General features: G+C 42.5%; 1 protein-coding gene across 4 annotated transcripts in view; it reads right to left on the bottom strand.

Moving 5' to 3' along the window:
- The window catches only part of RBKS (ribokinase), a 100111-nt gene that overhangs the window by 42749 nt on the left and 31196 nt on the right, over positions 1-26166 (bottom strand). For 2 of the 4 annotated variants that reach the window (XM_047067708.1, XM_047067707.1), the window contains exons 5-7: positions 24223-24387; positions 16413-16504; positions 9328-9516 (exon numbers count right to left, since the gene is read on the bottom strand). In XM_047067708.1, coding sequence (XP_046923664.1) covers positions 9328-9516; positions 16413-16504; positions 24223-24387 — 446 coding nt within the window. Of the gene's footprint in view, positions 1-6893; positions 8095-9327; positions 9517-16412; positions 16505-24222; positions 24388-26166 lie in introns of those variants that run through there. The other 2 variants (XM_047067709.1, XM_047067710.1) reach the window with 2 other exon arrangements.

The following is a 26166-nucleotide window of genomic DNA, read 5'->3' as shown; positions in this document are numbered from 1 at the left end:
TTTTGGTGGAATCTTTTGGGTTTTCCATATAGAGTATCATGTCATCTGTGAAGAGTGAAAGTTTGACTTCCTCCTGGCTGATCTGGATGCCTTTTATTTCTTTGCGTTGTCTGATGGCTGAGGCTAAGACTTCTGATACTATGTTGAATAACAGTGGCGAGAGTAGACATCCCTGTCTTGTACCTGACCTTAGGGGGAAAGCTCTCAGTTTTTTCCCAGGATGCCACCATCTTGCTGTGTGCTCTAACCTCTGAGCAGACACAGATAGACAGCGAGCTCTCTGGTGTCTTTTCCTAAAAGAACATTAATCCTATGGGATCTAGGCTCCATCCTTATGACCTCGTTCAGCCTTAATTACCTCCTTACTTCAGCATATGAATTTTAGAGGGGACATGCTTCAGTCCAAAGGACTGTGTTCCCTATGTTCCTCCTCCCCCCAGGAGCCATTCCACTCAGGTGTGTTTCAAACCGGAGGTACAGGAATGGTGAAGTATGTGAACTATTAAGTACCTAAACATGAGGTTATCACCTATGGCCTGGCCCCTTTTACAACTCCTTCAGGTCATCGATTAATAGAGACCAAGAGCTGTGGCAAGGCCAAAGTCTAGATCATTCAACCTATTATTAATTGTGGGAATAAGGCTTGAAGAGTTTAAGACATGTAAGCAGACACATTCAGAAAGAAAACCTGATGCTGAGTAAAGCTTCTCTGAAGATAGGCTATGCATTTGAGTGAGGAACAGAAAAATGCAGCTTTGACATTTATTCTGTGATTTCCAAAGGAAACTGTATAAACTAACATATTTTTGAGAGAGATTGTTTCTTTAGAAAGATTAAGGGAAAAAAAGCCTGTCAAAAATGTGTAGTGAAATATCTAGACTTAAAGAGGCTCCAGGGCCTGGATGAGAAGGCAATGCAGATCATTTCCTTGGCATCAAGTGTCTATCCATTCAGAAGTTATTTTAAGTCAAAGTGTTACTCAGCCTACTTACACAGAGATCTTGGGATGGTTGAGAGGTTCTTTAGGAGGCCAAGAGTGAACCTGGCCAATTACTGGCTCCTTTGGGAAGGTAGTGGCAAGTTTTTTGTTTTTTGTTTTTTTTTTTTTTAAAGGTTCAGGCCTCTTAAAAAAAAAAACAATGACTTTTAAAAATGTTTATTTAGTTGAGAGAGAGAGAGAGAGAGAGAGAGAGATGGAGAGATGGAGTGTGAGTGGGGGAAGGGTGGAGAGGGAGGGAGGCACCGAATCCAAAGCAGGCTCCAGACTCTGAGCTGCCAGCACAGAGCCCGACATGGGGCTCAAATGTATGAACCAAGAGATCATGGCCTGAGAAGTCAGACACTCAACTGATTGAGCCACCCAGGCCCCCCCCTCCCCCAGTACACCCTTTGAGAAATGATATCACCTCTCTTATTTGCTAGATGTGGCTCCAAATAGCTTTTTGATGTGTCTCCAAATTGTATTTTCTTCCAAATTTCAAAGTAATGCATGAAAAATAAAGGGTCATGGAAAAACTCAAACAATTCAGAAGAACATGGAGTAGAATGCAGAAGTCCTCCTTTACAACACCTGCCTCCCATCCCCTGGCCCTCCCCATGAGCAATAGTTTGGTGGGTTATTTTTTCCCAGATTTTTAAAATATGCTATGCTTTTATTTATGGATAGCTACAGTTATTTTTAAATAAATGGCACCATATCATTATAATTTGACTTTCTCCTACTGATGATTATATAGATATGTCTGATCTACTTTTGATTATTACAAAGCTGGAATATTCTTATACAAATATTTGTATATATGAGCAGTTCTGCAAGATAGATTCTTAGAAGAGTTACTGGGCCAAATTTAAAAACTGTTAGTCAAATTTCCCTCTGAAAACATTGTACAAATTTACACTCCTACCAGAATTATCTGAGAGCATGTGTTTTCCAATTTATTGGGACTTTGACATTATCAGTCTTTACTTTTTGCCAAACTGATGGGCAATAAAGGGGGATCTCACTGCTATTTTCATTTAAATATTCTGGATTTCTTGTGAGGTTGAACATTATCACATTTCTTTCTTTTTTTGTCTTTCTTTCCTTTTTTTTTTTTTTTTTTGAGAGAGAGTGCACTCAAGCAAGCAGGGAGGGGCAGAAGTGGGGTGGGGGGGGCGAGAATCTTAAGCAGGCTTCATGCCCAGAGCAGAGCCCGAGGTGAGGTTCAATCTCACAACTGTGAGATTATGACCTGAGCTGAAATCAAGAATCAGATGCTTAATAGACTGAGCCACCCAGGTGCCCACACATTTATTTTTTTGCATTTCTTCTTCAGTGAATTGTCCATTTACATTATTCTAGAGAAATGGTTGATATTTTTGAGTTGTAGAGGCTTCCCATAATTACACATATTAATCTCTGCAGGGGCAAATACTCAAATTTTATGTTAAAAGATATTCAAGAGTGCATGAATTGGTATGGAAAAAAAAATGGAAGGATTTATATTAAAAGGATAATAGTAGACGGGGTGCCTTGCTGGCTTGGCCGGTAGAGCATGTGAGTCTTGATCTTGGGGTTATAGGTTTGAGCCCCATGTGGGCTCAAAAAAAAGTCTTATTTAAAAATTACTTAAAAATAAAATCTTTAAAAGGATAACAGTAGTTACATTTGAGTGGTAGACTCATGGGTATTTGACTTTCTTTTTTATACTTTTCTACGTTTTCTGCTTTTTTTCTACTCTTGAATGCTAAGTATGTATTAATTTTATGAATAGAAAGAAAAAACCCCAGTAGACTGGAAAGTAGGGTAAAGGTGCTCTCAAAGCAGTTCCAAAAAAATTTTCCAAGACACTTTGAGTAGCGGCAGTATCAGTAGATATTAATTTTCCTAAGGTCAAAATGTGAAGGAAACAACAATTACTTCTTGCATAATAACTTGGTATGGCAGTTGAAGTTAGCCTTATTATGTAATAATTACCTGTTCAGCACCCCCGATTCTATCATTCTTTACCCACAGTGTTTTATTCTCCCAACCCTTCTTCAAGTACTGGCAATCAACAGTGAGGGGAGCTCAAACTATCTTTGGAGCAGGAAATACCTCAGTTTGCCTGGGCTGAGAAACATCTCTTAAGAGCACCTAAATCCATTTGTTCTAATGACATCTGGCAATGTTGGCTTGGCCTTCCACTGGCTAGGGGGTGAGAGTGGGAAGAGGGTGCAGGTGTAGGATGGGGGTGGGGAAGTCATACCATGATGGGAAAAATGGGTTCAAATCTGGGTTTTCAAATGCTGAACTGTCATTCTGGATGGTGCCTCAGAGGTAAGTTAATGGGAGCCAACCCTTAAGAACAGCCTGGATGGCCGAAGGCCAGACCCCAGGATGAGGGGAATACACTGAGGAGAAGTGACCTTGGAAAGCTGTGGGTAACCCACCAGCCGCAGCAATCACGGTACCTTTAGGAGTGCTTCCATGCAAACTTGAAAAGAAACTATCACCACTTCCTACTGGTACAATTTCTAATTCAGAGCTGAGTCTCCAAGCCCTGAGTCATCTGTTGGGGGCATCCATGCAGCTGGGCTGACATTGCCTAGTGCCACACCTGCAACTTTGAGCACTACAGGATTCAAATATAATGGATAGAAAGAAAGGGGAATAAGGAAGAGGTAAGAGAATCCCCATGCTCCTGGTTTTTGATTACTCTTAGCTTCCTTATATACCCTGAATTATAATGACTTATTATAAGTTGGAAAGGTTTGGAAAGATGGATTTAGCCTATGGGCTAAATTCTTAAGAGTACCAATGCAGATTCTAGGACTCAACCATTTACGTGTAGAAAAACAATTTCTGTGTCAAGAATTTTATACAGCCTGTAGGCCAAGGATAATTAATGATATATCACAGTAGCACAATAACCTAGAAGATGACAGTGCTTAAATGTGTGTGACTCTTGACTACGGGGTGATTATGTAGTGCAATCGACACAAGACGGCAAAGCCCCCTGACCTTCAGGTTGGAGGACTGCACCGAGGACACGAGTGCCGTGGCATTTTGAGGCTGAGATTCAGGTAACACAGAGATGGGAAGAGCGACACGTCTGTCATGTCTTCCCAACTGAGCCGAGGACATCTGCACTACTGCCACCATCTCACTGTTGTACAGCAGGAAAAATGGATGTAAAAATAGAAGTGATACAGCAACTATCAACACGGAGGCAAATGAATGTAGCAGCCTGAGGGAGTACTGACGCGGAGCGGGACCGGCCCCTTCCAGGGCGGGCTGGAAAATGTGCAATCCAGCTAAAGGTGTTTCCACCATCCATGCCATCCCTGACTGACTGATTTTATCTTGGCCAGCTTTGTTGAGGTTAAGGTTGACAAAAATTGTATCCGTTGAGGTTGCACAACATGATTTTTTTTTTTTTTTTGAAGGTGTGCCTCGTAAGGGATTAGGAGAAGGGGAAATGTGAGGTCATAAACCTCCTGAGGGCAAGTAATGCCCTCCTGACAGAAAAGTGAAGAAGCCCATTTGTTCAGAAGAAAATGCCTCCCTGGGAGTTCCTCACCTCGCCATGTGAATTATCTCCTCTTTATTAGACCTATGAAGAGGCCGAACAGGTATGTGCAGAACAGGCAAGGATTTTAATAATGAGAGTGCAGGATGAGAGGACAAAGAGCATAAAAAAGGCTGAGGGAGATTTGGCCCCCGGAAAATAACCACCCTTGTTTCCCGTGTCACCTCTGCTCCTCTGGGGGATGTTGAGAGCCCATTGAGTAGAGTCAGTAGAGCAATGAAGTGGAAGATTCTTTATCACAAGAGTATCCGTCCACGGGTGAAGTGCCTAGGTGGATCTTTTTGTTATTGTTTGACCTTTGTTTTCTAAATTGATATAATTCTAACCTACCACAAAACTCACCCTTTAAAAGTGAACAATTCACTGGTTTTCAGGGTATCCACAAGGTTGTCTATGTATCACCACTATCTAATTCCAGAATGTCTTCCTCACCCCAGAGAGGAACCCCCATACCCATTCATTAGTCTCCTGAGCCCGTCTCCCCCCTGCCAGTGACCATCCATCTACCTTCCGTCTCTATAGATTTACCTATTCTGGACATGGCATATACTTGGAAGCATATAGTATGTGGCCTTTAGGTTTGTCTTCTTTCACTTAGCGTAATGTTCTGGATGTTCATCCACACTGTGGCCTCTATCAGTATTCCATTTTATGGCTGAACAGCAGTCTATTACATGTAGGTGCCTCAATCTGTCTGTCCAGTCGTCTGCTGTTCAAAGTCAGGTTGTTTCCGATGTGGGGCTATCGGGAACAATGCTGCCAGAAACATCTGTGTACAGGTTTTTGTGTGGGCACGTGTTTTCATTTCTCTTGGGCGGAGACCTAGAAGGACAATTGCTGGGTCCTATGGTAACTAGAAAATTAACTTTTCGCAGCCCTTCCAGACTGTTTCCCAAAGCGACTACACTGTTTTACCTTCCCACTGGCATCGTTTGAGGGTTCTAATTTTTCCATGTCCTAGGTACGCTCATTACTGTTTTTGATTCTAGCGGGTGACAAGTGGTATCTCATCGTGTTTTGTCATTTAGGAAAAAAATCAAAGCCATCCATATACATAGTGTAAAAAGACAACGCTTAAGGAGTAAATGCCCCATCTCTCTCTTGAACCATTTCCATGAGGCAAATACTTTAAATTCCCTTTAAGTTTCTTCTGGTATTCATCTTCTCCCTCTGGTAATATGCTTATACTGCTGTTTTTAAAAATCAGTTTCCGATATTCTCTCTTGACTCCCAACTCTGGAGAATGAGCATTCAGCTCTCTTCTCTTCCCCCAGGTGCACACAGACCACACACTCACTTTATCCTTCCATCTTCAAAACAGGATTCTAATCTCTATTTTTGGTTAAATCAAGAATCGGCACTTGCACTGTTAGGACCATGTCTTTACAGCCACGTGGCGTGCGAATAGTTACTTAATCATACTTTTACCCTGAGACTGCAGATGACGTAGAGCAAAAATATTTGCCCCCCCCTTTTTTTTCATTTCCACAGTTTTCAACATAATTAATTGCTACTTCATCCTCAAATTCTGCAAGAAAACTAAAAATCTTTGGTCATATGCCAACACATGGGTATTCTGCTATTTCCTTCTTTGTCCTTTCCTGTTTTTGCTTTTGTTTCTGGGAGTCACTCCTCCAGGGCTCTCCGCTCTCCTGCTCTCTTGGGGACTGGGACCTGCCTGGTTGCGGGCCTGCTGCATAGCTGCTGCCCTGGGACTTCCCTTCACCACCCCGGCTTCTCTCCTCTGTGGCATCGTCTGCTTCCTGGATCCCTTATCTCCCTCCGGCCTAGTTTTATCCCTCAGTTTACAACAGCCTAATCTTCCAGTACCTTCTTTATTCCTCCATTCCGGCCCTCTTTTGTGTTAATTTTTTTTTTTTTTTTTGAGAGAGAGAGACGGGGGGTGGGGGGGGAGAGAGAGAGAGAGAGAGAGAGAGAAAGAGAGAGAGAGAGGGCGAATCCCAGAAGGGGCAGAGAGAGAGGGATTAAGAGAGGGGGAGAGAGAGAAGTGGAGCTCGAGTTCGCCGGATGCAGGGCTTGAACTCACAAACTGTGTGATCATGACCTGAGCAGAAGTCAGATGCTTAATGAATGAGCCATCCAGGTGCCCGTTAAATAGATATTTTGAAGTGTACCATGGTAATTCTTTTGTTTCTTTCAGGTTTAAAAAAAAATTTTTTTTTTAATGTTTATTTATTTTTGAGAGATAGAGACAGAGAGCAAGCAGGGTATGGGCAGGAGAGAGGGAGACACAGAATCCAAAGCAGTCTCCAGGCTCTGAGCTGTCAGCACAGAACCTGACTCGGGACTTGAATCCATGAACCATGTGATCATGACCTGAGTCGAAGTCTTTCGCTTAACCGACTGAGCCACCCACGCACCTTTTTTCTCTTCTTCTTTTTTTGAGTTCTTTTTTTAGTGATTGCACTGGTGATTCCGGTTAACATCTTAACTTAAAACAGTCTAGTTTGGATTAAAACAGTCGTTTTGGATAGCGTACAAAGTTGTTTATGGCTGCTTTCATGCTACAATGGCAGAGGTGAGCAGTTGTGACAGAGCGTGTATGCATAAGGTCCGTGAAACCTAAAACTTTACTGTCTGGCCCTTGATGGAAAAATTCACTGATCCCAATCCAGTGCCCCGATTTTCGTGATCCCGTGCTCTACCTCCTGCCTCCAAGCATTTAAGTAATCTTTTCTCCTCTGAGCTCTGTGTTTCAACTTTCCTGAAACCAAAAACTTAAGTGCACATGCTAAGAAACCAAATGAAAGGGCACAAAACAGTATCAGCAAAGTGTGAAAACCTCCTTGTGCACCCTGCTGTATTTAAGATGCTCAAGATGCAATCCATCACTATCTAGGAAATCCAATCCTTCAACATGAAATGGCTCTGAGGATAATGACTATCGATTCAAATCTGAACATTTCCAAGGCTGGTGTCTTCATCGCTTTGTCCCATGCCCAGGCAGGGCATTTCCACATGTGTGTTCTGTGAGGTTCCCCATTCCAGGCGGGGCTTGTTTTTGTATGACCAGCTCCACTTCCCATCCTCTGATTGATGAGAGTTCTTTGATTTTTATTTGACACCAGGGATGGGGACACGACATGGGGCACTGTGTGGGCAGACAGCTGTCTGGGACCACTCCCAGGAGTGGGCCCACCTGAGCTCAAAGCCCAGCACCGCAAGGCAGGCAGAGCCAACAGGGAGGGGGTGAGTGGGCCCCCATGACATGGCTTCACTTCTGCCCTCGGCCGTACCTTCGGACTCTCAGCCAGATGCACCGAATACATCCCTGTTCCTGTGTAGGCCCATTCCAGTTGTGCTTTGGTGCTTGTGGGCAAAGGAGCTGTGGCTGACACAGACACCCGAAGCAGAGGCTGAGTCTCTTTCGGGGTAGATACGTAGGCCCGACATCTTCATGAGGGTCCTTCATTTTTAGCAACGGAAGAGTAAACTTTTCTGCTGTAGTTCAGGACCTGGACTCGTTTTAGTCTCATGCAGGGTCGATTTCAGAACTAAGAAGGAACCTCTCAAGTTCAGGCGACTGTCCGTGACAGAACAGAAAAAAAACTAGTGGTTTCCAAAATGACTAACTATGAAGAGAATGACACCACTGAGTGCAACTGATCAAATATCTGATCAGCACATTGTGAAAGGCAATCAGGGTGTGATTTCATGTGATAAAAAGCAGTCCTTGTACTTATCTATCTTTCAGAGCGTACTTGCATCCATGACTTCATTACATTTGCTTAGGCTCCTTTTTGATAAATGACCCACATTTTATTTTATTTTATTTATTTAATGACCCACATTTTAAAGCCTTTTCTAAGCATAAAAACCAAAATATATTTTATAAGTAATTACACATTAATTTCTTATAAATAAAAACTCTAAAATGTTTACTCTTCCCCAACTCTAGTTTTAGGTTCCTGGTATTTATCGATTTTGTTTGCTCTTCTCAATTCTAGGTCATAAACAATAATTCTTATTTTCCCAGATTTAGAGGACCTCTGAGCTTTTTTTCTAGCTTGTCTTCCCTTCCACCCCCTTCTCGGTTGTGACTCGTCTATGTAACCTGCTTGTCCTTAATGCATGCCTTACACAAGAAGTGTCTGGAGTCCACAGGCCAAGTTTTGAACCCCCAGCTCTGTTACTTCCTAGCATTATGGTCCTAAGCAAGTGTCTAAATCTGTAAAATGAAGATAATATAGCTCATGTCATTGTTGTAAAGATCACATGAGATGTATGCCAAAGAGACACAGTAAGCGCATAGTAGATGATAGCGGGCATTATCTGATGGCCAAAAGAACGAGTTTTGCCAGCCAGTGATCCTTGCACTTTCATTCCACACAGGAGGCTTGTAAGAACCAGCAGCTGGGCATACTGTCTAAAATCTAAGCCCCACGAGGGCAGAGACTATGTCTTGTTCATCACGATAGCCCCAGAACTTAATAGATGACTGGCATAATAGGTATTCAATACATATTTACTGGATGAATCAATGAATGAATATAGGTGATACAAGTATAGTTTTACTGATATTCTGTTTTTCTGGATGAGGAAACTGAGGCTCAGAGAGGTTAAGTGACTTGTAGAAAGTCCCACAGTGGGTTGGGGAAGGATTAAGATATAGTGCTCCTGCCTGGTTTTTCTTCCCTTCTACCATATCACCTCTTTGGGCCCTTACCTTATGATCCAAAAATTCAGGTGTAGTATCTTTGTTATAAATGATGATTCTCAGGGGGGGCAGAAATGATTCTGAAATTTTAAAACCTACCGTGGTATCCACAGCCTTGACCTTCTCTGTGGGGATGTGCTTTGGGACAGGTTCTGTCTGTGACAGCATCACACAGCCTTCAGCACCTAAGGTGATGATTACGACCTGGCACCCCCTTTCCAAGAGCACCTGTGCAGCCTTCCCAGCGTCTGCAGGGCTGCTGACCGTGAGGCCAGTTAGGATCTCAGCCTGGAATACAGAAAAGTGAAAGGAAACAGCGGTGAGAAAAGTAACCTGGGTCTATTTCCAGATTAGATTTGGTTTTCTAGAAAAATGTCCCCCTTCTTTTGCATAACAACCAATGCAGCGGGGAACTTTGATGGATACTGGCTCAGGAAAATAAATTAAAAACCCTATAACAATGACAAAAACTCGCTATCAATGACATTTTGGGGACAACAGGGGAAATGTGAATGTGGCCTGGATATTAGATGACAGCACAGAATCACTAATAATTTTCTTAGGTGTGAAAATGGTGTTGTGGCTCCTCTTAGGAGATGCACACTGAAGTATTTAGGGGTGAGGTTTCATGTTATGTGCAGCTTACTTTGAAATGACTCAACAAAAACAAAAAGAAATACACACAGTGGAGAGGGGAAGCATATAGCAAATGTTAACAACTGTTTAGGTGGAGAGTATGTCACTCTTCGTTGTGTTGCCCTTCCAGCATTTCTGTGTGTATGTATGATAATTTTCATCATAAAGAGTTAGGGGGAACAAAGAATTCTACAAAAGAAAGGAAGAGGGGAGGGAAGAAAGGAGTAAGGGAGGGGCCGCTGCCAATGACTTTGATATATAAGTCGTGTCTGTAAATTTTACCCCTAAGGTTGTATTTCTTCTAGGCTCCTCTTGGGTCATAATGCCTTTCTCTTATTACTGGTTAGAGCTTTCCATATTTGCACAACACCCATTTCTTTTGTTTGTTTTTGCTCAAGAAATTGGAAGCAGGGTAGGAGGGGCACTGACATGGAGCAGAGAAAGCAACGTGCTGATATATTCAGGAGATGTCCACCATTTACTAACTCTGGGACTTTTTCCAGGTCACGTATAAAATGAGGGGCTTGCACAGGACCACAGTTCTCTCCCAGAATATAAAAAGGGCTCCGGCTGAAGTAGGGGTGAAGGGCTGTAGCCCTGCTTCCTCACCCCCTAGGTACCCCTCTAGCTTCTCTGGGGACCCTCTATGGTTCTGAAATTAGTGGCTGAAAATTCACTGGACCAGATGAATTATATGATACTTTTTGACTCAAAAAGTTTATAACCAAATTCTGTCTTTTCTATATCCTATTTCTTCCTAAGAATGGGTCTATCTCTTCCTGTGCTTGCTCTGAACATGCCCAGATTAACCCTTTTTGTTGCCTATAAGTCACCCCACAGTGTCTGCTCCTTCTGGGGTTTGGTCTTCCCTGGCAGCAAAGGTTTTGTTAACTTGACCATGTGTCCTTCCTGAACCATCTTTTCCACACCCTGTCTGAGTTGGCTATGCCTTAAGGCCACCTTCTGTTTTCTTTTTATAAGTTTTTCACTGATCTTCATTACTGAGATCACTTACATCTGTTGAGTTAGTTGGGTCTATTTTCAGAAACACTGAATTCTTGTGGTTTCTAAAAACCTGTTAAAAAACGATTCTTTGATGAAAGATCCTGAACGTAAAAATAATGCAACAAACACCCATGTACCTACCACCCACTTTAAAAAAAATTTTTTTTTTTTTTACGTTTATTCATTTTTGAAAGACACAGAGAGACAGAGCACAAGCAGGGGTGGGGCGGAGAGAAAGGGGGACACAGAATCTGAAGCAGGCTCCAGGCTCTGAGCTGTCAGCACCAGAGCCTGACATGGGGCTCGAACTCACGAACTGTGAGATCATGACCTGAGCTGGAGTCGGATGCTTAACCGACTGAGCCACCCAGGCACCCCACCTACCACCCACTTTTAATAAGTCTTAACGTTTTATTTTATTTGCCTCAGTTATTTTTCTCTAAAGGAGGTAAATGATGGAGTGCCTGGGTGGCTCAGTTGGTTAAGCATCCAACTTTGGCTCAGGTCATGATCTCAGGGTTCGTGGGTTTGAGCCCCATGTCAGGCTTTGTGCTGACAGCTCAGAGCCTGGAGCGTGCTTCTGATTCTGTGTCTCCCTCTCGCTCTGCCCCTCCTCTTCTCACGCTCTGTTTATCTCTCTCTCAAAAATAAAATAAACAACGGGGCACCTGGGTGGCTCAGTTGGTTAAGTGTCCAACTTCGGCTCAGGTCATGATCTCACGGTTCGTAAGTTCAAGCCCTGCGTCGGGCTCTGTGCTGACAGCTCGGAGCCTGGAGCCTGTTTCAGATTCTGTGTCTCCCCCTCTCTCTGCCCCTCCCATGCTCATGCTCTGTCTCTCAATAATAAATAAACATTAAAAAAACATTAAAAAAAGATAATGTCCTCCATAGATATTATGTATTAATGTGCTTTTCCCCTTAACATTATTTCATTTGTGTTTATATATGTAGCATTCCATATACTGCAAAAATACTGCAAATATATTACAGTTTAAAAAAAATTTATTCTCCTTTTCACGGACACTCATTTTTCCATTTTCCCCTTTTACAAACAATGAAGTATTGGATATTCTTATCATGTATATAAAATCTGTTTTTTTTTTCCTCTGACCATTTAAAAATATTTTTGTTTTGACTTTGGATTTTATGCAGTTCCACTAAAATGTATGTTAGTAGACAGTTGTATCTGTGTATCTCAAGTGGTACTTTTAATACACTTTTGATCTGAAGACTTGTGCCTTTCTTCAGTTCTAGAAAACAACCTGCAGTTTTTTCTCCAATATGGCTTCTCTCCAGTTCTCTCCTTTCTCTTCTTTCACTTCCATTAGATGTATGTTAGAGCCTCTCAACCTATCTTTCTTTTCTCCAATTTCCGCTTTAGTATTAAAAACAAAGTTTCTGTGATATTTCTAGGTGAATTGAGCTTTTCACTTCTGGGTGAATTGATCAAGATTCTTTTTCAATTCACTAATTCTTTGATTCCAGTTTGTTTACCTTCCTAATGAGTATTTTGTAGAAAGATTTTAGTGTTTTTCATCCATTTTGAGTTTGTTTTTTGTGTGTGGTGTAAGAAAGTGGTCCAGGTTCATTCTTCTGCATGTCACCGTCCAGTCTTGCCAACACCATTTGCCGATGAGACTTTTTTCCATTGGATATTCTTTCTTGCTTTGTCAGAGATTAGTTGGCCATACATTTGTGGGTCCACTTCTGGGTTCTCTATTCTGTTCCGTTGATTAGAGTGTCTGTTCTTGTGCCACTGCCATACTGTCTTGATGATTACAGCTTTGTAATCTAGCTCAAAGTCTCGAATTGTAATGCCTCCAGCTTTGGTTTTCTTTTTCAACATTACTTTGGCTATTCAAAGTCTTTTCTGGTTCCATACAAATTTTAGAATTGTTTGTTCTTGCTCTGTGAAGAATGCTGGTGTTATTTTGATAGGGATTGCATTGAATATGTAGATTGCTTTGGGTAGTATCGACATTTTAACAGTATTTCCTCTTCCAATCCATGAACATGGAATGTTTTCCCATTTCTTTGTGTCTTCTTCAGTTTCTTTCATAAGCTTTCTATAGTTTTCAGTGTCATTTTCAAATTTCTAATTGACTGATTTTTATATTCACATATTGTTGCTTTGATTCTGTTTCTCTTTCTCTTTTTTTAATGAATGAGAATCTCAATCATATCTATCTATTTATTGAGAGTGAGTGGGGGGAGAGGAGAGAGAGAGAGAAGGAGAGTCCTAAGCAACTCCATGCTCAGCACAGAGCCCAATGTGGGGCTTGATCCCAACAACGCTGGGATCATGACCTGAGCTGAACTCAAGAGTTGGACGCTCAACTGACTGAGCCACCTGGCATCCCTCAATCATTCTTATTTTAATGTCTTTTTTGCACTGCTTCACTATTTGGATTTCACCCTGGGAAAATTCATCTTGGATTGCTGATTTTATTGGACAACTCTTGAGCATTATGTTTTGTCATCTGAAGGCTCACTTTGCTCTCTGAGAGTTGGAGAATCCCACATTTCAGCTCCCGCTAGGCTTATCCCTGCCTTTCCAGTGGTTTTATGGTTGCATCCATCGGGCCCCAAGGGTCTCTAAACCAGAGCCAGGTGTTATATCGGCAATACGGAGTTCCTGTTCTGCTGTCATTGGCGATATTGCCAATCTCGTCACATTCACGGTCACCACGTTAGCATTGGCTTAATTCCTTCCTGATCAGAGGCAGTACCTCTGTCCTCCTATCTCCTCAGTTTGGGAGCCTTACATATGCTGTAGTCCTGGGCAGTAGGCTTAACAGCTTCCTCTAACATTTTTGGCTAGCAAGGGAGCCTTAGCCCAGCATCTCTGGGTTTGAGCAGGGGGCATTGCCCCAGTCTCCCATGAGTGGCACATTTCTAGTGCTCGTTACCCATTAGAGGTCCCTACCACTTACACCTGCCTCTGGGACTGAAATATAGCACACGCAGGGCTGCATGCTCTAGGATTCTGCTCCCTTTCTGATTTGTGGAGTTGTTTGTTTTTGAGCTTGTGAGTACTTTTTCATTGTCTCTTTGTATCTTTATATATCAATGGTTTGTGTGTGAGCAGAGAGAGTGTCTTAAAGCATGAATTTACATTATTATCGAGATTAGAAGTCATCCATAAAGGGGCGCCTGGGTGGCTCAGCATCTGACTTTGGCTCAGGTCATGATCTCGTGGTTTGCAAGTTCGAGCCCCACATCGGACTCTGTGCTGACAGCTCGGAGCCTGGAGCCTGCTTCAGATTCTGTGTCTCCCTCTCTCTCTACCCCTCCTTCACTTGCACTCTCTCTCTCTCTCTCTCTCAAAAATAAATAAACATTAAAAAAATTTAGACGTCATCCTTAAGAATGTTAGGTTTTTAAAGCTTTTCTTTTTTCCATTATGTGTTTGAGATCAATTTTCTTAAAGACTAGAGTTTGTTCATTTGTTCATCCATTTAAAAAGCATTTACTAGGTGCCAACTATGTGCCAGGTACAACGTAATAGATGGTAATTTCCAAAGATAACTGTATCAATATTTGTCACAGTGTATATGCTCTTTTCACGCTGTGCAATGGCAATCTTCTACTGAGAGGTGGAGTGTGAGGGCAGAGTTTCCTGCCTCAGTCAATAGAATGGGCCAGAAGAAATACTGCGTGACTTCCAAAGCTAAGTCATAAAACCCAACTCTTCTGCTGGGCTCCCCCTCCCTCTCCCTCTGGATACTGTTTCTCGGAACCCAGCTTCTACATTGTGAGGAAGCCCGGGTCACAAGGAGAGGCCTTGTGTAAGTCTGGTCAACAGCCAGCATCAACTAGCAGGCACATGAGTGAAGTAGGCTTCCCATGATTCCAGCTCTCTGCCTTTGAGTCTTCCAGGCCCCAGACATCACCGAGAGAGACAAGCCATGCTGTGCCCCGTCTCAATTCCTGATGCACAGAAACCATGAAGGACAAGAAATAATTACAGCAGGTTCCCTGTATCTGCAGTTTCACTTTCCGTGGTTTTAATTACTCATGGTCAGCCGCAGTCAGTAGGTGATCCTCCTCCTGTCGTATAGTCGGAAGGTTAACAGCAGTTTAACGCTATGTCACGGTGCCTGTGTTGCTGACCTCACTTCATCCCCTCACGCAGGCATTTTATCATCTCACACCATCTCGTAGGGGAGGGGTGGGTACAGTACAGCAAGATATTGAGAGAGAGGGAATGTGATCATTCACAAAACTTCTGACAGTATATTGTTATAACTGCTCTCTTTTATTATTATTGTTGTTACTCTCTTACTGTGCCTACTTTAGGAATACAACAGTGAATAAGACAGATGTCCCTGGCCTCACAAGACTAGTAATTCAATGGAGAAGACAGAAGTACTGAGTAAGTCATTTGAGCTGTGATGAGTGTTTGAAGAATAGTGTTCTGCAAGTATCTAGCAGGGAAATCTACGCCAGTTGGCCGTGGAGGGTAATCTAATTTCTTACTATAAAATGGTTATTACTTCCCACAATTCCTTCCTCCCAGCACAAGGCCTGGCCATAATGGGTGCTCAAAAATACTGCATAGCTTATTGTGATTGGTTAAAATTAGTTTCCTTGTGGCAGTCTTTTTGTTTTTGTTTTTATTTACTTCATGCTCTGAGAGATGAAATTAACAAAAAGGCAGGTCAGGAAATCCTGGAAACATGCATTCAGCCTCTGAACCACATGGAAAATTACTATTACAGTTCTTTAACTGCTAACGTTCTCTCTGCATGTTGCATTGTATAGTATGTCTTTGCCTCCCAACATCGAGAGAGAGAGCTCTGGTCTAAAACTGTCTGACCTATATAAGGGAAAAATATTGAAATTTTCTTCCTAAAATGGTTCAGAATGAATGGCACGATCTGAATGTAACTGAGAGATATTTTACTCAGCTCTATACATTAGGACGCTCAGATGGACTGAGAGAACCCTCTCGTAACAGAGTGGCCCCTGAAGTCCTTCCTGTGGCATCATGGAGAACCTATGTCTGTTCCCCCAGGCAGTCACCGCATCTTCACAAGAGAATGTAGCAAATGTTCCAGGGGTTGCATATTAATTAGGGTCGTTAGACCAGTTGAATTTGAATTTCAGATAAATAACAAACAATTTTGTAGCTTAAGTCCATTTCGTATATTATTTGCTGTTTGTTTGAAATTCAAATTTAACTAGGCATCCTGTATTTTTATTCACTAAATTTGGCAACTCTAATACTAATTATTCCATAGAATGTGGAATAATTAAAAAAGAAAACAAAACACCAATAGTGTGAAGGCAGGGAGGGGACTAAAATTAGCTGAGGTTTGAGAAGTGCCAGATTATGGAGATGACTCAGGGAACCTTTTTCTCCACCTAGGATTCACTAATTTCCTTTTCTCCACACCCCAGTTAGCTGAAAAATGTGTTTTCACTGGGCTCAAGAATTCACATGCAATCAAACTGACATGATTAGTCCTGCCTCTTTGCTTTACCCGTTTGTATGAAAGTCTTTGGTTTCTCATGGAATGAGCAAAACCTTCCATCCTTACCTCAGTTTCATTGCAGCAGAACACATCTGAGAGGGCGTAGAAGCGAGGATCCAGGTCAGCAATGGCAGGAGCTGGATTGAACAATGTTTTCACTGTAAAGGAACGGAAAGGGGCTTCAGTGGTCCTCATTTTTAACATGGTGTGTTGACAGACATTGGGTAAAGGCAATCCCCAAGTGTGACCACTTTCCCCATGAAATGAAAAATCAACTTAGTTACGGGTGTAGAAGTCTAAAATCTCAGTCTCTCTGATGGCCTAGTACCAGCCCCTTCTTATTTCTATTTGCTCTATTTTTCACTCTGCAACACTTCAGCTTCAAGGGCAAGCATCGGTATTACAGTCAAGATGATTACAAAGTTGTGGCAAAGCGCAAGAATATTAAAGAAAATTTTAAGTGCTGTGGCCTGAAAGGGGACATGCATGAATGTGAACATTCAGGCTGGTGAACATTTTTGTTCATAAGTCCATTTTCCAGGAAAGAAAAGAAGTTAGAAAAGAAATAATGAAGAGGTCAAAAATTTCCTGGTAAGAATAGTCAAATAGGAAGTTTATGTACATATGCAGGTTTTGAACACCTATGCATGTATTCCAGATATATCACAAGTACTCATGCAAACATAAGCTTTTTTCTAAGATTTTGTTTTAAGTAATCTCTACACCCAAGGTGGGGCTCGAATCCACAACCCTGAGAGCAGGAGTTACACGCTCCACCGACTAAGCCAGCCAGGCTCCCCAAACATACATTTTCACAGAAGCTAACGTTCTTGGCTTCTGTGAAGAATCTGGGAACATAAAGGAAAGCTTGATTGAGAAAGGAGGAGAAATTCAATCCGAGACTGAGAGCTAGCTCAGACTAGGGACCTACAAGAGAAGGATGGATAGGGATAGCAGAGACAGGGAGAATGAGAATGTCACAGCCAATACAGCATCAGAAGAATTTCTGCATTTTTCAGAGGAGGAACGTGAACCTCAGAGAGATGAGGTCACAGTCTAAGGTCATATGCTGGGACATGGTTAAGCTGGGTGCCCATGTGGGGTCCTCCAGATTTAAGTCCAGTATTTGGTCATCTCTCTAGGCCAGGACTCTGTTTATAGCAACACAAGCCTCCATTCCAATTTACAGTATATTTAAAACAGCCTCTGGTGTGGAACTTGGCAAATAAATTTATTTATTCATTCATTCATTCATTCATTATTTATTTATTTACTATTTTTAAAGAAGTCTTCAGCAATCACAATGACAGGAAGCTTCCCCTTTATCAAAACACTTATCCACCAGAGTACCCAACTAGATTGGCTGGTTTCTTTTTCTCTACCCAGGTCCAATGACTTATGTGTTTAGTAGCCCCAATGGACCCACAGAGTAAACTCCTCTAGCTGCAGTTCTCAGAGACCCGTCTAGAACAGTGACCCACAAACTTCCTTGCACATCAGCATCACTAGGAGAGCTCATTAAAGTGCATGACTTCTGGTCTCCCCCTCGAACCCACTGATCAGAATCTCTTGGGGTAGGAACAGGGACGTGCACATTGAGGAGTTCTTCAGGTGGCTCTTCTGTAGCTGTTGTGGCATCGATCCATTCCACATTCTTGGGGAGATGCTTCTCAGCACGTGGCTAATGGAAACTATCCACTACTTCTGCCTGATAAAGCTAGCTAGTTTGCTTCCATACCTTCCTTGGTCTTAACAGTTTGGTTTGGTCAATGGATCTCGTCCAGTGGTCTACAGACTAATGCTACTCCCACATTTTCATTATTTTAGAATTCAGAATGTCCACCCACAGAGATCCTATGGTATATTTTTGGCTGCTCATATTTTTGCACAGGTTATTGTGCAGCTTAAGTTAGAAAACGGGTGTAAAAGCCCTATGTAAACTGTAGAGTGTTGTACAAACGTAAGGGATTATTACTGTTATTATATTGTCCTTTACACACAGCTCAACACCCCCACCCATCCACCCATCTCTTTTGCCTTCTGTTGAAGTTTGTAGCCTGGCAACAGTCTCTCTCATTGGTTTTGTCGCTTCTGCAAGGTCTTAAGAGATGTCAGTTATGCATAAAGGCCCTCAACGCCCAGCATTCCAACACACCCATTTACTTTTTACCGCTGTAGAACAAATATATTGCTCCCTATTTTCCTTGAAGGGTAAATTGCAAAAGCATTGCTCACATATTATGATCTCTAAATCTGCATGCATCTGAGCACAGGTTAGAGCGAAGTACCAGGATGGAACAACAGCTTTGAGCCATTCTTATAAAAGTGCCATTTCATCTCAAAAGATCCCTGACCCAGCAGTTCCTTTTCCAAACCTATCCTACAGAAATACACAGGCAGGCAAAGATGAGGTACAGTGAGGTTCAGGATGTACAGTGATGTACAGCTCTTTAACAGAAAAAGAGAAAAAGACAAAAAGAAACCTAAGCTTCTATCAGAGAGGACTGGTTAGGAAAAAAAAAAAAACACCTCTAATGGAATGTTCTCCTGCTGTTAAAAAGAACGAAGCAGATTTCTGTTTAGCCACAGAAAGATTTCTATAATTTGTGAGTAAAAAAAGGAAGTTTTGTAATAAAATCCATAATATGACCCTCTCTCTCTTTTTTAAATCAAACAAAGCATACTTATATGCGTATTTACATTTATACACTTGCACAGAAGAGAACAAAGTCTGAGAAGTTACTCACTAAACTAATAAGGGATTAGTTCCAAAGGGTGATTGATGGGCATCAATCTGACCACAGATTACCTGCTATACACCAGGCAAAGACATCATTCTTAAAACATGTATAATATCTTACATCAAAAACCAAGTACATTGTAAATGAAATGATATAATGTCTGGCTGTTGCTTCCAAGGTTGCGGGGGGGGGGAGGTGGGGGAGTAGTGAGTTGGGGTATAGATTCAACAGGATTGGCCACGTGTTGAGAATTATTGAAGCTTAACGACAGTAAATATGGTTTACTGTACTATTCTCTGTATGTCCAGATAGATTTGAAGTTTTCCATCATAAAAAACAAATTTTAAAGAAACCATTACATTGCGTTTTAAGCAATAAAAAGAGTTGCTGGAATGAGACATTCTACAATTTAATCTGACCATAAATATTGTATAAAAACCAATCCAATCTTATTTGCTTGTATTTTGCTGAAGGAAAGCATTCTTACCAAGGCCGGATGGTAACAGGCTGGATATGTAGGCTTAGAGTCTGACTAGTAACTAAATTTAGGGGAAAAAATGAAAATACCATAAAGCAAAGGACTCTCTCTGGCTCGTGCTACCATGAATTAGCATAAATATTTTACCAGGGTGAAAAAACTGTGAAGAATCAGTAGATGTAGTTAATCAAATAAGAACGCACCTTTGTGATAGTTTAGGTGGGAAAAAATAATGTCATCCCGGAACCACACAAAAGCAGAGGACACAAGATGTACCATGGAGTAACTTGGACCTGGAGGGGTGACTGACAGCCCCCAACATAGACGGGCTAAGCTCCCGGTTGTCTTAACAGCATGCCAGTGGCTGGCACAGCGATGCCAGTGAGGAACGGGTGAGCCCTGTGAGGGGGGACGCATAGGTGCAAAGCCAGGAAAACGAGGGGGAAGCGCTTCATGGTGTCACCATGGAGGGCAGGAGCCAGACAGTTAAGAAGGCCCTAATAACAAGCTTGGGGGCGCCTGGGTGGCTCAGTCGGTTAGGCGTCCGACTTCGGCTCAGGTCATGATCTCACAGTTCGTGGGTTTGTGCCCCATATCGGGCTCCATGCTGACAGCTCAGAGCCTGGAGCCTGCTTCGGGTTCTGTGTCTCCCTCTCTGCCCCTCCCCCGCTCGCACTCTGTCTCTTTCTCTCTCAAAAATAAACATGAAAAAATTTTGGAAAAAAACAACTAGCCTGGAGAAATAGGAAGAAAGTCACCCTAAGTAAAGAAACCGGGAGAAGGTTGGGGTAACCAAACACTGGCTTGGCGGCCTCCCTCTAGGGGTTGTTTACTGTGAGTTGATCAGCAGAAACGCTCAAAAGTTGGGCTCTGTGCTCGTGGCTGTGAAAGTCAAGGTGGCCGGCCAAGAAGTTTGCTTTGCCAAATGGAAAAGGACTAAAGTGGCATTAAAAGATATTTTGTGTCCTACCTAGAATTTAATCTTGGCGATCTTACAATCTCAATTATTTATAATTGTTCCTGTAATGTTCCATTTGCTTTGAAATGGATGTAAAGACCAGACCCGGCATGCCTAATTTCATCCCGAGCAGCTGCAGCACCAGCTCTCTGCTGTGGGCCTGCCTCGCAGCGTCCTGACCCACGGAGGAGGGGGCCGGAGGGCGCCACTGGCTCATTTCTGGTGCTGCAGGTGCTGTTTAAGACCACTGCTCTCTTCTTGGTGAAGACACAAAGAGATTTCTGAGATAATCTATTCAAAGATGGAAGGGGGCCTTTTTCCTCTGTATTTTAACAACTATCCCTAACCCAGCTATACAGTGTGTTTAATTCAGAGCTCGTTACTTGTGAGAAGCACAGATAAGGCGGCTGTGATAAACCCACAGAGAAGGGGGAGGGGGATTTTACCACCTTTCTTGCAGGTGGAATACTGCTGATGAGCACACAGGCGATCTCACAGGGCGATGGACAGGACGCCAGGTGCTCACTGCATCTCTAAGACTGCCCGCTCTGCTCTGCCATCAGGACGCTCACACGTCCTGACATTAAACAACCGTGAGAGCTCTAGGCCCAGTTCTCTTGCTTCACCGAGGAAGAAAGTGAGGCCCAGAGCAAAGAGCTGACAGACTTGCATGCGGTCCTCCATTTACTAAGGGTGGATTCTGAATTCAGAGCCAAGCTTCATGACTCCCAAACCAGTGCTCCTTTCATTGTATCGCTCTTTTATGTGAGAAGGAAGACATTAAGTTCACACACACACACACACACACACACACACCTCATGGTATGGTAGCTAAGCTGCTCTGGCTGGTAACTACCAATCGAGGACCAGCTGAGTTCTGGATAGAGGAGTACGTGTGCACATGTGCTTGTGTGTTTGTGTTTTGTGGGAGCGCACAAGGGACGCAGTGCAGAAAGCACTCTAGGATCCCGGAGACGGGAGCAGTGAAAACATTGAGAGTTAGGCTACAGGATGAACAATGTTACAGTTCGTGGATTTTACTTTTCTTCACAAAGGCTCAGTTCCTTGAAATCAACGGGATGTGCAGTTTCTTTATTTGAAGTGTGCTCCAGGACACAGAACTTGGGTCCTGGCGTCTGCAATCCGGGTTTCTACGCTGACCTTGGTTGAACTAAGTACTTAACCTCCCCAAGTCTGTCCCCTCACCGCCAATTTGGGAGAACAACGCCTGCCATATCTTTGTCACAGGTTTTCCTGAGGCTCAGATATATTTGAAAGTGCTTTATAAACTATACAGTACATAATAAAGGTAAGGCATTACTCCTTCCAAAATCACTATATGGGAAAGACCACGTGGAATTGATCCTTAGGCAGGCTGGCTCTTAGTAAAAATGCCAACTTGGCCAGTGCTCTTTGGCCTGCCATCACCTACCCCTGCCCGTCCCTGATGCCCCGGGTCCTCCAGCTCCTCAGCGGGCACAGCTGCCAGGCAGGTGATGGAGGAAGCAGTTTTGGACCCCATCCAAATGACATCCTGAGGTCAGGCTGCCTGCCCTTCTAGATAACTCTAGATCCTCCACCGTGGTACCCTTCTCTGCTCCACACACTGGGTAGGTAACGGGGAACCAGAGCAGGACAGAGGAAACCGTGATCCCTGAGAAGCAAGGGAGGGTAGGAACAGAAGGTGCATGAGGATATGCCTTGACCTATATAAGGAAAGACAGGAGCACGAATGAGGTGGCACGTTGTGTTCACATCACCCGATTCGGATGCGTGGCGTGCAGGCGACGCTTACCACAGGCACGAGACTCTCTCTGTGACACCCCTGAGGAAATGCAACCAAATGGGTTTTGGCTTGGAATTCTCTCTGACAGCTTCGAGTCCATTAAAAGTACATTAAATGTCAGTGAGAATTTGCCACGGCATGTTGTTTTGCCAAGAGAAAAATTTGTTAAATCAGGACATACATTTAAAAATTCTCCACAAAATCATTTCAAGCAACTTACTTTCCATTTACTGCTATTTAAAATGGTGTAGACTTTGGGGAGAAATCACTTATGCAAACACACACACACATACACTTACTGTTCTTTTTCTTCTTTTTAGTTTTGTATCTTGATGAGAACGTTTCATGTGGAAAAGTCAATGTAAATCACAGAACTATGGTCACAATATCAAAAGGAAGCTACTGTCTTGGAGTGGCTACTTTTTATTTTGCTATATATATTTTTGACCAAATGGTGCTGAGATCAGGATATGACCCTAATTTTACTTTCAATTAAAAAAATTTTTTTTAATATTTTTATTTTTGAGAGAGCAAGAGTGAGCAGGGGAGGGGCTGAGAGAGAGGGAGACAGAGGATCTGAAGCAGGCTCTGTGCTGACAGCACGGAGCCCTATGTGGGGCTTGAACCCATGAATCGTGAGATCATGACACAACCTGAAGTTGGATGCTTAATCAGCTAAGCCACCCAGATGCCCTGGATATGACCCTGATTTTACTTTATTTATTTAGTTTTTAAAGTATTTATTCATTTTTGAGAGAGAGAAAGAGAGAGAGCGAGCAAGTGAGCACGAGAGGGGGGGAGGGGCAGAGAGGGAGACAGAATCTGAAGCAGGCCCCAGGCTCTGAGCTGTCAGCACAGACAGTGGGGCTCGAACTCATGAACTGCGAGATCATAACCTGAGCCGAAGTCGGACACTTAACCAACTGAGCCACCCAGGCTCAGTACCCCAATCCTGATTTTACTTTAAAGAGAAAAGTGAAAAGGGGAAGACATTTGGAATTTACTGAGATTCATGACACCAGGCTTGGCATCATGTTTTATTTTATTTTGTTTCATTATTAGAACAATTCTGTCGGGGGGTATTTCTAGATGTATTTAACAGACAAGGCTCGGAAACATCAGATGGTTCTGGAAAGACCACAAAGCTAACAAGGAACAGAAATGGAGTCTAAATAAGAAGATGCTTTGCCTACAAGTCAACGGTGAAACAGAAGCAAACAGAAAGAAACCATTTTTTTAGATTTTTAAAGAGTTTGTTCTTGGCTGGGGGTGGAGTGGGGGGAGTGAGCATGAGGGCAGATGAATCAATGTTAGCCATGTGTTGATAACTGCTGAAGCCAAGTGAAGGGTTTCATTATGCAGTTCTCCCTACCTTTGTATGTTGGAAAATTTCCAAAAGCTAAGGTCAAATGAAACCAAAGACTTAAAAGACCTTGACAACACAGAGAATATTACATACAAATAATCTTCTGTTGTTTATAGAATAGGGATGGAGTTTTACGAAAACGAGAAAGAACGAATCTTCAGCTCCTAGAGACGTTTATCAAAATATACCTAGCTGGGCAGTCATCATACAGGACACGCAGCTTGACCTTGCTTCTCGGAAAAGCGATCATTCCACTGTGGGACCATGGGCTGCTTCTGAGGTACTAGTCGCTACTTGTATTATTTCTGCTAACTAGATTGAAGATTTATATTGCTGGATACCAGAAATGCTACTCAGTTTATTTTGTACCCAATTTATAAGCTTTTCTAACCTTATGAAGAACTATAAGAAGACCGTGAATCTTACAGGCTGGAGAGAGGATATTTTACTACAGGAAAAGTACTGCATTGCTTAACTTGAAAGGTTACCTTTCATTAAAACAGGGATAAATGCTTTTCTAGGAAGAAGAATAAATATGTAAAATCACCTCCATTGCTGTGGGCCATGGTCAGGGCTTCCAAAGAAGTTTCTGGAGTTACTTCTAGCTGGCAGATCATTACTTTGGCTCTGCTGATGGCCTTGGCTGCTTCCCTCAGGTCTTCAGTATTCAAAAGTAAATTCGCTCCGGCCACTATTATGATGATATTCTGGCCTATAAAGAATTTCTACATATTTATATTAAAATCCAAGCAAAGCCAAGCAATGATATTCTGCAATGTTACAATCCCTTACAAAGTCACTATGTTAAATGTGTTGTAAGTATTAATTTTAACATTTCTAGGCAATTTAGGTGAAGTTCTGTATTCCTACTGTATCTTTTTTTACACTATTCCTGCTCTGTAAGATCAATATTATTCTGATAATTTTGAAAAATCTAAAAAATATTTCCCCATTAATATTCTCATATACAAAGAATACTAGCTGGGAAGTGATATATAACATACTTAAAAATGGCTGGTACGATGTATGTGGTAAAGATTCTGAATCCTAGATGACAGATGTGGTAATGATGTGTATAAATAGGAATAAACTTGCCTAACACTAAAAACTAAGGCTCAATAGTATGCAGTCAGTTCATGTACATAACCTAGGGTATCTCCGAAAAGTGATTCTGAAGGTCAACACATAGTTTATAATAGCTAACAGATGGAAAGCTGTACCAGCTAAGGCAGAGAGAGGATATTTGGCCTAGACAGCACCAGATCAAACAGAAGCAGGGGTAAAGGATCTTGAATACTCATCACTTGGACCCACAGTCTATAATCCCACCTAAATGCGGAAGGACTGGGGGTGCATTTATGTTAGTGAACTCTCCAGAGCTGTGCTTTCCATGAGTGTAAGCCACAGGTGGCTGTTGAGCACTTGAAATGTGTCTTGTCTAAATTGACATGTGCTTCAATTGTACAATGAATAGCAGATTTTAAAGACTGAGTACAAAGACGAGAAGGTCAAATCTCTTATTACTTTTTAAGAACATTTTGATTCCGTGTTGAAAAGATAATATTTGAGAGATATTGGGTTAAGCGAGTATATTAAGATTAATCTTACCTGTTTCTTTTTACTTTTTATTTTGTCAAAAAAATTTTTTTTAATGTTTATTTTTGAGAGAGAGAGAGAGAGACACAGAGTACGAGTGGGGGAGGGGCAGAGAGAAAGAGACACAGAATCCGAAGCAGGCTCCAGGCTCCGAGCTGTCAGCGCAGAGCCCAACACGGGGCTTGAACCCACGAACCATGAGATCATGACCCGAGCCGAAGTCGGACACTTAACTGACTGAGCCACCCAGGTACCCGCTACTTTTAATTTTTTTTAAAGCTTATTTATTTACTTTTTGAGAGAGACAGAGACAGCGTGAGTGGGGGAGGGGCAGAGAGAGAGCACGAGAGAGAATCCCAGGCAGGCTCTGCTCTGTCAGCATGGAGCCCGATGCAGGGCTTGAACTCACGAAACCCTGAGACCATGACCTGAGCCAAAACCGAGAGTTGGATGCTTAACTGACTGAGCCACCCAGGCACCCCTCTTTTTCTTTCTTAAAATGTGCCTCATGGAAAACTTAAAATTATGTATGTGGCTTGCATTATATTTCTTTTGGACGGCACGGACCTAGAGAGATGAGTTGTAGCAGCCATTTCTTTGCACTCCAGGCTGCTCGTGCTGATCCTGTATAGACATGACCTAAAATTACCTCTGAACACAGAACACATGCTAGCCTATCATCTTACCGCAGATGTGTCTGTTGGCCGCAAGGAGGACTTAAAAAAGTGGGGATGGTTCAGCATAAACCCAATCTTGGGACTGGAAAAATTCAAAGTACCCACACACACTGAGAGACAACATATCTTCTTCCTTTTCTCCTTCGGTGACCTCATTCTCCCTGCTAGCACCAACTGCTGCTTCTGGGTTGCTGACTCCCAAATCTATGTTTCTGGCC

Source organism: Lynx rufus, unplaced genomic scaffold (genome assembly GCF_022079265.1).
Source record: "Lynx rufus isolate CCGP_SWC_20201006 ecotype Redwood Valley unplaced genomic scaffold, mLynRuf1.p SCAF_8, whole genome shotgun sequence".
NCBI classification, from domain to species: Eukaryota; Metazoa; Chordata; class Mammalia; order Carnivora; family Felidae; genus Lynx; species Lynx rufus.
Note: the sequence above shows the minus strand (reverse complement) of the source record. Positions and strands in the feature narration are given on the sequence as shown.